Source organism: Triturus cristatus, chromosome 7 (genome assembly GCF_964204655.1).
Source record: "Triturus cristatus chromosome 7, aTriCri1.1, whole genome shotgun sequence".
NCBI classification, from domain to species: Eukaryota; Metazoa; Chordata; class Amphibia; order Caudata; family Salamandridae; genus Triturus; species Triturus cristatus.
Window position 1 is genome coordinate 1,253,737,765 of NC_140590.1, and position 14,649 is coordinate 1,253,752,413.

The window sequence follows — 14,649 nt, forward strand, 5'->3', positions numbered from 1 at the left end:
ACCCTTCTCAATCTAAATAACTGACTAACATATCCACCACTCAAATTAATTTCATGTTTCACCATATTAATTCAACACTAATCTTTATGGGCTCCAGAGTAGCCTGCTACTCGCCTAAAAGCACTTCAAAACCCCATCAGGGGTAGCTAGCGCTATATAAATACAAACCTCTTTCCCTCTTCTATCCCGCCACCTACCCTTCTCTATCCAAATAACTGAATAACATATCCACCACTCAAATTACTTCATATTTCACTATACTAATTTTCAACACTAAACCTTTATGGGTTTCGGAGTAGCATGCTACTCGCCATAAAAGCGCTTCAACACCCATCAGGGCTAACAGGTGCTATATGAATGCAAACCTTTCTTCCCCTTCTATCCCTCCGCTATCCATCTTACTCCAAATAACTGAATAATATCCACCACTCAAATAACTTTCATATTTCACCATACTAATTCACCAGGTTTCCAGAGTAGCATGCTTCAACACCCCATCAGGGGTAACAAGCGCTATATAAATACAAACCTTTTTTCCTCTTCTATCCTTCTGAATCGAAATAATTGACTACCCTATCCACCACTTAAAATGTACTTGCATGTTTCACTATACTAATTCAACACTAATCTGCTATGGGTCCCAGAGTAGCGTACTACTCGCTCAAAAAGCACTACGACGCCTCGTCAGAGGTAGTAAGTGCTATACAAATGCAATTACAATACAATACAATCTGCCTTTTATTTACAGGGTCAACTTTGTACATCCTACGGATCATGCCAAGTGAGGGGTCTTGTACCAGACCCTAGAAGTACCTCCCAGTCAGCAGCAGTCAAGCACCTTTTCTTACTACCCCCTCACATTGAGTGTCCCTCACCATTCCTTACCACTCCCTTACATTGTGCGGTTGTGTCAAACCTCTTACTACCCTTTCACATTGAGCAGTCCTGTATATTCTTATTACTCCACCACATTCCCCATCCTGCACCATCCTGCACCATTTCATAACACTTCCTCAAATTGAGCAGTTCTACACCATTTTGGTCCCGCTGTACTCTCACTACTCCCTCACACTGAGCGGTCCTGCACTATTCCTTACTACTACCTCACACCAAGCAGACTGCACCATTCCCTACATCTCCCCTACATTCTACACTTTTTCAGAATTCCTTACAGCTCTCCCCCCTCCTCTAAACCCTACAGGCACCGTCATAGCAAGGCCTACATTCCCAAATAAATCCTACCAGGAGCGCTCTTACATCAAGAATTGCTGTCCCTCCTGGAAGGTGTGGGCAAGCCTTACCATCAATCCACCCGCACGTAAACAATGAGTAAGGGAGAATAATGTTAAAGAAACCATTAATCACAGGTGCCAAAGTCACCGATGTATACCTCCTTCCTCCTGCTACTCTGGAAGATATATAGGCCTGAATCCACATCTAGTCTGTATAGAGAAGGCCCACGCAGTAAAAGGTAGTTCATAAGCCCACAATTTACCCCATTTCATGTTTGCTGCACAACAGCATCATGAGCTCTTTCTAGTATTCGATCACCTGCTCACCACAAATTGGCAGACACCACCATATTAAATCTGCGAAGTAGGTTTAGGTGAGCTACTCAAAGGTAGCTGGAGAGCTACAGTAGCTCACAAGCTACTGGTTGTAGACCCCTTTAAGCGAATCATCCAGATGGTATCTGCCTCACCGCTATTTAAGTTGAAAGACATGGAAACTGTTCCAACAATAATGCTGGCAGATGAAACAGGGGTTGTACTGCACTTCGTGTGATAGCACTTCTCCAAAAAGCCACTGTAGACACAATGGAAAGTCTTGTGCAGCATCTACTGAGATGTGTGCCAGCTTTTAAGTGGTTACTCAGGGTTTGATTTTATGCATCTGGTTTATGGAAAGGAATAAGAAAGCTTGTTCCCTTGTCGGATATGTGCCTCAAAGAACCCACACACATTGATTAAACGGTGAGGTGTACTGGAAGTGACATCATGCTACTGTTGATCCCCAACACAAAGTTCTGTGTCACACCCATAACCTCTCAACAGCTCACTGATGGACTTGTGTAAGGGAAAGTCGGAGAAATTACAGGAACACAATATTGATCCAAGAGAAGGTCTCAGTTACTTTTTTCCCCCTAACACTATCTCCATGACGCCTGAGACAAAAGGTAACCCAGGTATTCTAGGGGCATCAGCTGCTACACCCCATTTTCCTCTAATTGGCGTTCATGGAAACACAATCTCAGAGATTGAACAACATACATGCTTCAAGCTGGTAAGAGGGGCCCTCCACCAGATTTTGACTTGCAGATCTCAAAACGAATTCCAAGGGATCAATGCCTTATATCCCTCCAAGGTTCAGTGCTAATTAAGGTCTCTCTGAGGGGAATATGCTGTTGGCTGGCTCATCTCTGTCCATTGTGACTAAGCCAGCCTTGTGTCCAAACAAGTGTCAGACCATGCTGGTAATGGTTGTCAGGCTTCGCGACATGCTGAAATAGAAAGTAGATCATCTAAAACATTTTTTTAGAATGAATCAAACATTTCAACTCTAAGGCTTGGTCAGGGATTGCCATTCTGTTGGTAGCCAGTAGATCTCCCCTTCACTGTCACCCTCCTGCCCCACTGTTATAATCGTGGGCACTTACAACTGATCCCAGCAGAAAGTTGAGGCATTACCTTGCAACATCAATATGCAGGCATGTGCCAGAGTAGAGAAAACAGTGTAACAACACACTTACTGCTACAATAAAGATAAGGCACAGCTACCAATAGACCTAGGAAGATGAAGTGGTCTAATCACTTGGAACGCACAGCTACTATCCTGCGCATTGAGGTAAACAATCTATATTGCCCTTATCTGGTCTGCGCGCTCTCTTGTTGGACTGAAAATGTATCTAGTCGACCCCTTCTAGCATTGTGCGATTTAGGTTAGCATTTGCGGCACCATTTTGTATTCAGCCGCCATTTTGTGCCATGATTGAAACTAAGCTTCTGTCTCATACTGCCTCATCAGAAAGCAGCTTCAATTGTTTCTCTTTATTTCTCCAAGGTTGAGCTTCCCTGCACTAATGAATACATTGTTCTGTCACTGCATACCTTTCCAGTAGATAGGCCTGCTCCCACTCTCAGAGAGACGGGCACGGGCAGAGTAACCTTGAAACTAAGATCTGAAAATGCCATTTTTCGAAAGGTGGCATTTTCTTACTTAACCATTCTGTGCCTCTGCCTTTCCTAGAATACGCGTCTGGGTGGATGACAGCTGGGGTTTGTGAATTCACTCTAGACAGTCACAAACAAATGGAGCTGAGGTGTGCCCTGCATATCCTGATGGCCCATCACCAGGCTGATGAGCCTTCCTGAGATAGAGTAGTGGTAGGAGCTGACACTTGCTCCTGAATAGAGCTGTGCCTGTTCCCCCACAAATAACTGAATATCCCCCTGTAGTGTATCTGGAGCTAGGACCACGGGGGTCAAGGTCTTATGCATTTCAAAGACCTTTCTTTGAAGTCTCACTGCTTCAAAGGCTAACATGGGAAGAAGTACTGGACCTCTGACTCCATATACTCAGAAGACTTCTGGACTGAGGACATTCTGCCGAGAAGAAGAGCTGTTGTGCTACCAAGAGGGACTGCCCCTTTGCTGCTTGCTTTGGAGTGTTGCTGTGTTGGCCTGCTGCTTCTTGTCTGGGTGAGAGGACTGGACTTTACTCTCTACATCCTGCTTTCTAACGTTTCTCCAAGAGCTTGACTGAGTTTGCCTCCTGTTGCTGAAGTCTCAGGGACAACAAAGACTTCACCTGCATCCTGCTACCACCACCTGGCCTCCTCTTTTCTTTTTTGCAGACGTGAAGTGTGAGTAGGATGATCCTACTGGCCACTAACAGGCATGACACATGTTGACCCTTGACTCACACCAACTGTAGCTAGGATAGACCATTATATCTATGACTTGCTCATTTCGCATTTTTAACTATGACAAAGCGACCTAGTGACTAAAATAGCCTTCAGATCCCTTTAGTCATTTTTAACACAGACCCTTCTTCCCATTCTACTCACACCCAGTCATCCAATCCCGCACTTCACATCAGCAATAAAAGAAAAATAAAGAACTCCGGCAAAGAGCCTTCTCGTGGGGCTCGTTGGGCACTGCAGCGCCGGCCCAACGAGGGGATGCCTGATGATGAAGCATGACACTCCCGGGGGTGTGTGAGGGCCCTTGCTTCTAAAAGGAGCACTGCCTTCTACTTATCAGACTGGGAGACCTAAATCCCCAAATACGAATTGCACACTCCTTGTTCTCACAGCTCCTTGGTATTGCTATTGTTTTCTAAGCATTGCATTTTGATTTAATCTTCAAAAAGTCATATCTTGACGCTTGTATGCTGGAATTTTGCCATTCTTTTCCTGTTTTACTCAGATAAATATTGGCAATTTTTCTAAACTGGTGTGAAGTACTTTTGTGGTGTTGTTACTGTGTGTGTCCACATATACTTTACACATTGCCTTTTTAGTTTAGCTGACTGCTCTGTGCCAAGCTACCAGAGGGTGAGCTCAGGTAAACTTACAGTGGGTACTACACTCACCCTGACTAGGATTGTGGTTCCTGTTTGGACAGGGTGCATACCTCTGCCTACCGGAAACCCAATTTCTAACAGTCCTTTTGGCTGAGCAATAGTATTCTTAGTGAAATAAAACACATGCTTTCTGCACACCGGACAAGATGTAAAAACCAAGGCCAGCGTTTCTTACAATTACTCAGAAATGACAAAAGATTATCTGTGTGTAGCAATATAACCTCTTCATCCATAAAATGTGAACCTGCATTTTCTTGAATGTATTGTACAGCTAAAGCTAGTGTCGCCACAGTAATTCTAAATATAAAAGGTGAAAACGGCCAACTCTGCCACTTGCCATTACTTGTATAAAATCCTCAAACTTGACCCTTTTAATTACAACTGCTGATTTAGCTTCACTATATTTCTTTACGTATTCCATTAAACTCCCACCAAACCAAACTTTGACAATACTTAAACTAAATGGGCAACGTACTTTAACAAAACCCTTCTCTGACTCAGTACATACAGCAGTCAAGGTGTACGTTTTTTTTAAAGAGGGAAAGTCACACCTGACAGAACAACCAGAGAGTGTGACACCACTGTCCTGTTCGTCATCAGGAAACAGTGGGTCCAACTCAACCGGACTGCTTCAGTCCCCCATTATTTACACACTGGCAGGCTCACAGATGTTCAGCCAACACGTGTGTCACCCCTTTAAATGTCTCACAGGCTAGGGGCCTTCTCAAGGCATGGATGTCGAATTCCAAAAGCGGTTCTGTTTATAATGAAGCCTGCCACGTGCACGGCGCCACTGCGCAGGTTTTCTCTTCTGGAGTTCGGGTGGCGCATTCTTCCGCCTGAGTTGGCCAAAGACTTGTTTATTCCGAGCTCGAGGTCTCAGTGAGTTTAACAGGAATTTAAGAAGTGGAAAATGTGTTCATTCTCCCGAAGCCAACCTTGGCTAGGAATGTGAAGTCTGCGGAAAAGTACTTTAAGATGTTGTTATGAGTCCCGTTTTCCGTGTATGCAAAAGAAATGAAAGAACAGCAGATGGGAAGGAATGGAGGAACCACACACGACCCACAAGCACCTGAATAAACACACGCTGGGCCAGGGCACCGAATTCAACCAGCTTCTTTTACATCCTACTGCAGATCGGCCACATATATGGGCTTTACTATTACATACGGGCATCTTTTTTGCAGGTTAATGGCACCATTTCAAAAGGGGCTACGTTCTCCTCACGCCAGAAATAGGACACGATTGTTAATCTCAGTTTAATGCACTTGATACCAAGTGATTTACCAGACAAAGGCCCCGTGTGCTAGTTACCGTAAAAGATCCCTTGTTCCCTTACTCTCAATGGTTAGTTCTGTTCAGCTGGGCCGGTGTGGCCCCCAACTGCCACATCATCCTTGACGTCTCATATCACTCAGGGCACCGCTGACCTAAGATGCCAAGCTACCTATGGAATAATTCATCGCGCCTGCGACAGGTATCCTGATCACTTGGGTATATTCTTGTGACATGTCAGTGAAACTGATAGCCCATCACTGCTGCCTTAAGCAGCCGCATCACTTATTCACTCATCGTTCCAAATACCACACAGACAGTGCTTTATGCTCTTGACATTGGTAATTGATGTTGAACGCTTCTGTGTTGTACATTTTGCAGTATACCGCTGAATGTCCACCTCATTATCCGTTAGTAATCCCTGTTATATCTGCATTCCATTCCCGGAATTACCACTAACAGAGGCACCAGTAAATCGACTGGAGGGGAAATATTCAGGATTCCCCAAAACTGGGGGATAGCATGCAGGAATGTGTTCCACACCGTGATTTCGACTGTTTTTAGCGCCGAAATATCTATATGAAACACCACAACATAAAATTGCTCAGCCCCTGTATTTATCGGGACACTTTAAAGGAGGGCCTTTAAATGCTGATTATATAAATACTCAAGCGTGAAGTACCTAGCCTTGAGTTCTCAAGAGGCTCAGCGGTATCAGGGTGTGACCAATGAAAGGAAGGGGTGATAAAGGCCTCCTTGTTGAGTGTGAATCTACAGTCTTTTACTATGTCCTCACTAGAAGCCATCAACTTTCTTAGAATAGGCCTTGTTACAACACATGCTTTTAGAACGCATGCCATTACAACGCGGTCATTACAATGACCGCGTTGTTACATCGCAGACCATTACAACGCAAGTCATTGCAACAACTTGCTGTAGGGGGGGTGCTGGATGTTGGAATAGTATAATTTACTATTCCAAATCCAGTCTGTGCAACAGTAGGGAAGGTGTTGGATTGAAAATCCGACACCACCTGCCCCCATAGCAAGTCATTGTAACGACTTGCGTTGTAATGGCATGCAATGTAACAACGCGGTCATTGTAATGACTGCGTTGTAATGGCATACGATGTGTAAACATTGTTGTAAACAATGTTTACCACTTCCTTACAATGAAGCGCCAATGTAGTTTCCAAAATTAAACACAACAGGAAACTGGTGTAGGCATTATTTCTTCCCTTTAGGGACTGTACATCTTTAACTCCCTAGAGCGTATTGACCCACCACAACCTAGTTTACGTCCTCTGGTGTATCGGAGCCCAGCTCACATATTGCTGGCTGTACAATACTTCATTGTGTCCCGCCACATCGCCTCCATTACATTATGAGGATGTTGTATTGTCTCGCGAAGATAGCAGATGTCCTTAACATCATAAACATTAGTTCAGCAAAACGCCTGGGGTAGCGAAAGTGACATCACACACCTGCTTACACATACACACTTACACTCTCACGTAAACACACACTCACCCGCAAGCACGTACACAACATACATTTAAAAGTATTTGTTTTACTTGCGTCAGCTGCCAGGGAAGGTCATATTCTAGCTAATTGTACACTTATTTTTTATTTTTTTACTAATAGTGAATAATGAGACATTATTCACTATTAATGCAATAAAAATGAGAGCAAACAAAAAGAGTAGAGCCCCAACCGATGCCCATAAGGAAGAGCTGCCACTGTGTTCATGGCACTGATTGTGCCACCTCTGAGGTCAGGGGTCGCAAAGGCATTGCCTGGGTTAGCAAGGGGACAGACAGGGTTCGCAGCTGCGACCCCTAATTGACGGCCATGCTTACCATAAACCTAAACAATAGTCCTTACCATGATTTTTTTAAAATAAGACCGTTGGCATTGAGATGCACCGTGATTTAGAGGAGGGACTGTAGTGGTCGCTTTAAGTGTGGTGGAGGTTAAGATATTGATGGATGTATCTCATGGATCTCCCTCACTATAGAGGAAACAAACCATACAGTAAACTAAAGATGCGAGACCAGAACTCTTCCAATCAATCCAATTTACAGGTACAGACTTATGAAATCAGCGCCATCCCATAGGCCACCCTACCTTAGCAGCCCAAGCCCATACCTCACGATGCAGGGCTATCCTTAAACTGGACCGTTCTTTCTGGTTCCGGCTTAGAAAGCAGAGCTATTCTATAGGTTACAGAGATTTAGAGGCTCAGGCATCAAAAAGAAGCGATAATCCACAGGTTACACACAATTTACAGACGAAATGGACCACAGGCTGCGTGTGTATCCCTTAGATGTACAGATCTTTCAGGCCATCCTACCTTATTGGCCCATACTTCATGATGCGGGGCTATCCTTAAAATGGACAGTTCTTGTTGGTTCCGGCTTAGAAAGCAGAGCTATTCTATAGGTTACAGAGATTTAGAGGCTCAGGCATTTAAAAGTATGGCTATACCTTAGGGTACACAGATCTTTCCGGCAAATCGCACCACAGGCATCGGCAGTATCCCTTAGATTCACAGATCTCACTGGCTCAGACGTTAGAAATCAGGGTTATCACTTTGGTTACATAGAAGGCACATGCTTAGCCATCAGCCTTAGCTTTCACAGTTCTTACAGGTTCAGGCTTTGGAACCCAGAGCTAACCCTTAGGTTACAAAGATCTTACAGACTTAGACATTGAAAGCAGAGCTATCTCACAGGTTCCACATATTTTACTGGCTCTGGTTTTTTGAAACAGTCGTCTGTTAGATTAGACAGCTCTTACGTATTGTCCATGGCTTAGATGGCAGAGCTAACCTTTAGGTTCGCACAGATTGCATATATTCAGGGATTAGGCAATGTTATTCGTTGATTCAAGATATTTCACTAGTTTAGATTTTAGAAGTAGACTATTAGGTAGGTTAAACAAGTCACTGGGGCTCGTATGCCATTCATAGAATCTGTTTCTAAAGCCTAAAGTGGTGAATTACACTAAAACAATATGTCCCCAAAAATCTACTTGAAACAAGATAGCCCTGCTGTCGGAGGTTCAACTAGTATGTAACACCCTTGTGAAATTGGACTCAATGATAGATGAAGCCTACATTCTTAAATCACAATAAAAGCTGACAGTTTACGACCCTGCATGACTCCCAAATCCTCCCTCTCCTACGATGCACCTTTGTGTTGCCCAGGAGATTTTGCTGTTTGCATCCATGCAGATACACTGCATGGTTAGACCTGCTTGCGGCAAATGTTCAGGTGTAGGATGTCTGCGAACCCAGCACTTCAACACCTTACATAAACATACAGCCCGGCGCCTACCATACTAGTGTAAGTAAAGCAGAGTTGTAAAAATCAGGCAAGGAAATTGTAAGACGACCCAGGAACAAAAGCAACAGAGTGATGAAAGAAGACAAGAAAGAGGAAGATGGATCACAAATAACACTAAGAGATAGAGTGATTGGGCCTGGAAACAAGCAAACGAACCAGGAACAAGAGCAAGAGAGGGATGGAGTAAGGCAAGAAAGGAAGAAATAACATGAACAATAACAAAAGACGGAGGGGTGAGCATGAAAACAAACCTAAGACTCAGGACTACGAACCATGTAGGGAGGTGGTGACATCATAAACAAGCAAGCAAGAGATAAGAACAACAAAGGGATAAATGTGGAAAAGAGGCAAAAATCACCTAAATTACGAGTAAGTAAGAGAGACCGATGAGGAATCAAGGAAGTAGAACTCTGAACAGCAGTATTGTGGACGTGTGGGAAATAAACTACGAAAGCGATAGGAATAATGAATAAGGCACACAGGGAAAGAAAGGAAATAGGCAGGAAAACTAGCAAAGGAGCATCACAACAACAAATCGAGGCCTCTCCTGTTCATGGAGCACCTTACATAAGTCTACTAGCCCCTAAACATGTCAGAAAAGGGACACAAGCCAACAGCTGGATCTTCGGCAAACTGGTCGAACTTAAATTAGCTACGAAGGGACTTGAGAGGACGAGGAGAATAGCTTACGCCACAGTGGCTGCTCAATTATATACAACAAAGCTTAAAGAATATACCACTGGGTTGCAAGAGGTTAAAATAGGTATTGCAGCACCAGATCACACACCCTGACATTTCAAAGGAGCTTTTAAGAATAATTTATCCATTTTTTAATCCCTCAGTACAACAAACCCCTCTCCAACCTTATCTGTAATTGTGCAATGACCAACATTGGAACAGTGTCTGAAGTGGGACACATCCCCTGCCCAGCAAATCTTTTTAAACCGTTGCAAGATAATGCATTATTGAGGTTTACCATGACCACAGCACTTGAGGTTACCAACATTATCGCTCCTATTTGACCCTGTAGTTCTCTTAGCGATCCTGTCTGGCTCACCTGGTCAAACCGGCACTCCCAGCTCAACTAATGTACTTTCTGTACTGTTCCACAGCTCGTTTGATGCTGAAATGTCCGCTACAGCCTAGAAGACAATAACTGTAACTCTGCTTCTTACAAAAGTCCAAATTTGACCCAAAAGAAGTGACCAACCTTGGCCATTTCTCCTTACTATCTCACCTGCAAAAGTTATAGAGAAGTTAGTAATGGCCATATACTGATGTTTGATATGGCTAATAGTCTGTAATGACCTTCAAACCGGTATAGGCAGACCAAAGCACCAACTGGTTGTTCTTTGCATCCTATGCAGAATGCAATGGAAGGTGGGTGCTGTTGGTGCTGGAGCACTCATTTTACTTGATCTACAAACCACACTAACACAATCAATCACCACATTCTGGTCTAGGATGCTAAGATATTGTCTGCCAGGTAAAGTGGTAGCCTGGCTAAATTACTTCCTGATAGACATGTCCCAAACAGTGCCTTTGACCCCTGTAAGCTACAGTTGAATATCCCCCAGATGGCGATGATTTTCTGCCCACGGCCATTTAATATGAACATGCAGCTTTTGAAATGTCTTCTGTGCATTCTAATAGTTGTCTTTTAGAAGTATGCAGACGGTACACGGACATGTTCAACTTGTCTAGTAAGAGAAATATCTAAAAGATGTTAAGCCAATTAATCAACCTTACTATCAGGAGAAGTGTGATGGTGAAAATCAGCTAACTACTTATAAATGAACACAAAGGGTTTCTTGATTGATACCGCACACCCACACTGGGCTTCCATTAACTGACCTACGTCCATGGGAGTTGGCCCGATCCCTATAAACACAGCGGGAAACTTGGACTTAACACTTGATCATAAATTATTCTTGGAGCCTCGGGTTGGAGGATAGATGTGGGGTTCCTATTGGTAAAGAGGTGGATTCAGCCCTACTCTTTGTTTGTTGTAACAATATAGATTCTTCATACAGGATGGTGGTTTGAAATCCCCTCCATTGAACCACGCTTAGCAGGATGAATCAGACTAGTTAATGAGGATGAATATGCACTCGAAATGCAGGTAAAATAAAGATAATGAATCCACATGTGGCATAAAGTGTTTCAATTCTTTTAGGATTTAACTTTGTGCTCCAGCCAACACGTGTTGCACTCAGGTTGTATAGTCAATGATCTTTCTCAAGGCTCCAAAGTGGAATGATAAAGTCATGAAAAGGACCATAAATCATGAGCACATTATAAATGGGGCATCGGAAGGCATCAAGTTTGGAAAGGAAGTTACATTAGTGTATCAGTCACTGGAGTGTAAGAAAAGGACAGTATTCAGGCATGGATCCCCAGGTCGCCTCTGTTCTCAGCTCCACTTTCATCACTTGAAAATCCTTTACTGCATTCTGCCAATTGTTGGCTCCCACCTCCAACCCACCCTAATACAATCTAGGATTGACTGCGGGAATAGTACGTGATTAGAAGTAGCTGAGCAAATCTATGACTATCTTCTGTCAAGAACAGGTCTTCTTTGCAACGTTTGGAGAGACTTCTTTGTATGTAGGAATGGCCCTACTTGCTCCATAATTAGCACCAGATGCCACAATGTAACTGTTCAAGATATAATTAGAACAATGGATTTAACCCAGATCTCTTGACTGCGGGCGAATGTTTGAATCATTCAGCATTCCGTCCATCATTTGTTGCAGTTACACTTTTTGCCCTAAGTGGGATGGGTATGCCCAGATGTGGGTCCCTTGCTCACTGGCTGATGAAAGGTGACATACCCCAAAACTGGTCCCAGGATGCTTGTTTCCGGTCCAGGGAGGACCTGGCTTGGCAGTTCGGTCTGGACTGTTCCCATGAGGCACAGGGTCAAGACAGATTTGTATATGGCTGGGTCCAAACTGGGGTGGTGTAGTGGGCAAAAGAACGATGGATTTAACCCAGATCTCTTGACTGGGGGAGAATGTATGCATCATTCAGCATTCCATCCATCATTTGTTGCAGTTAAGATAGAATACCCAACAGGAAAGAAAAAACCCGGAGAGCAGAAAAGTTTAGCTGACCAGATGAATAGTAGGAATGATCTAGCAAAAACTGGAGAAGACATAACATCCATAGAATACAGGGAGCGAGCAATCAAGGAAGAACACTTGCAATGTAACTGGATGCCTTATATAGTGCTAAACAAGATGTGATGTAATCAGAAGTGACCAGGAAGCAAATAAACAATAATTCCATCAATAACAATAAACTATACGGCATTTCATTCCAGGTCTTCTCAGTAATAAGGTTGCAGAATTCACTAAGTAAATAAGGAAGAGGGCAAGATGGTGCCCAAAAATGCCAGGATCCAGCCCGTCAGAGCTGAGGAAATGCAAAATGGAGCCGCAAGAAGCCAGGGCATCAGGTCCAGCGACAAATCATAAGGTTAGAATAAACCAATACATCTTTAGCTGCTTCAAATTGTGGCTGCAAGACTTCTGTGCACATGGGATCATATTTGTGCAACTTTACAGTATGCACTAGGTACCCATCTCGAAGGAGGTTCAATTCAAGGATACACATATTGTACACAGCTTTAGTATTGCACACAAGGTCACAGAGCCTCTTCTGTTGCTGTGGCCAGAATATGGAATTCTTTAACTTTGTCTTTGTGTATGCAACCCTCCCTTCTGAAATTTAGGAAACCGCCCCAAACCTAGCCTTGCGTTCTCTAGACTCCTTTACAGGTCTGTTCACAAGTCGTTTTAATTTTTTTCTATTCAGCAAAAAGAAGCCTGAAGTAAATGCACTTTATAAATAAAACTTTACTTACCATAACATGACAATAAATAGAAAGAAGAACCAAGAATAACTCCATCAGTGGGGGGGACTAAGTTGGACATAAGAAGCAGAATCTGGAAAATAAGCATCGAGGGATAAAAGAAATAGAGAACGGAGCATGTAAAAAAGTCAAAACTAATTGGAAGAAAGGGTGAAACGACATGATCATCACACAATAGAGGGAAAAAACAACATAGGGATGAATAAAGATAAGAAGCGGGAAGAGCCACCAATAACGGTAAGTGATGGAGAAACTCTACCAGGAAACAAGTACAAGACAAAGGAATATGAGCAACACATGGCGGGAGTGACAACCATGAAGAAGAAGCAACAGTGGAAGAAGAGCAGGCAGGGAAAGAAGGCCTAATAGAACTGAGGGAGGAACAGAGAAAAGACACAGAAATAAGACCAAGTGAATGGAAAGAGAGATAAGAAGCAGGCATGGGTCAACAATCGGCTAATCTCAAAGGCAGGCAAGTGGTCTCCTTAAGGGCTCACCTGTAGAAGTGGTCCCCTTTCACGTTGGGTCCCACCACCTCCATACTGCTGGTATAGATCAGGTACTGTACCCCATGCTCCACACATGCCTGAATCACGTTCTCTGTCCCTGCAACAAAGCATCATGGGAAGACAGCAGTCAGAGCTCAGTAGAAAGCAGAATAAAGATAAGATTTAAGGACCAAAATGTGAAACTCGCTCGCCTTATCTGCATTAAATTTATCAGGGACGCTTTGCAAAGGTCCAGTATGACCAGATATGGATCAGCTTTTCAAGATATCCACGTAAGAACAATATTTACAAAAAATCTTAATGGGATTCATTCAAATAATCGATGGTTAAGAAAGTATAACATGGATCCAGCACACCTCATTCTACGTTCGACACAATAGACTCATAAGCTTTGTATCAAAGGGGTAGTGATGGAGGAAGAACGCGTTCAGATGTCGGGGAGCAGGTACAAATAAGAGGTACAGTTAGGTGAAGAGCCTAGAAACCACTGCAGTCCGCAGCACTGTGAAACAGTCGAGTTTTCAGTGTACGTCCTTGAACAATTGCACCCCATGTCATGGTTATGGTATAACCCCATTTGTAATTGCATCTGCAATCAACTAGCCCCCCAACCCCCCTTTATAGGCACCAAAGCCCATTACTTGTGTGGAAGGATGTTGTATTTTGCTGTGTGGTCTCTGTGGGAAGCATTTTGGCATGGCGCATGAGTCCTACTTGGCTGCTATGAGTTATTATGCAGGTCCCCTTTGAGTACCCTAGGACTTTCCTGATTATAGGCTGCCCTGGTATTATTGTTCCAGTAGGTACAATCTGAGGACGGTGGTACACTCTAGTCTCCTATGATTAGTGGCAGCAGGATTAAGGTCTTACAATTAGGACCACAGAGAAAGTAATGGCCTATTCTGGGAACTGCACTCAATACAGTAGGTCTTGATGAGGCACAATTATGGCGATTTGAGGCTCGTCCTGCATTGGCACCTCTAGAGAGGGAGAGGCAGACGAGGCCTGTGCTCCATCTCCGTTTGTCATGCCCTTCCTTGGACCCCATCGCCATAGCA

General features: G+C 43.6%; 1 protein-coding gene across 5 annotated transcripts in view; it reads right to left on the bottom strand.

Moving 5' to 3' along the window:
* Positions 1–14,649, bottom strand: part of HSD3B7 (hydroxy-delta-5-steroid dehydrogenase, 3 beta- and steroid delta-isomerase 7) — a 366,630-nt gene that overhangs the window by 20,568 nt on the left and 331,413 nt on the right. For all 5 annotated transcript variants that reach the window (XM_085618735.1, XM_085618733.1, XM_085618734.1 and 2 more), the window contains exon 4: positions 13,580–13,688. In XM_085618735.1, coding sequence (XP_085474861.1) covers positions 13,580–13,688 — 109 coding nt within the window. The remainder of the gene's footprint in view (positions 1–13,579; positions 13,689–14,649) is intronic.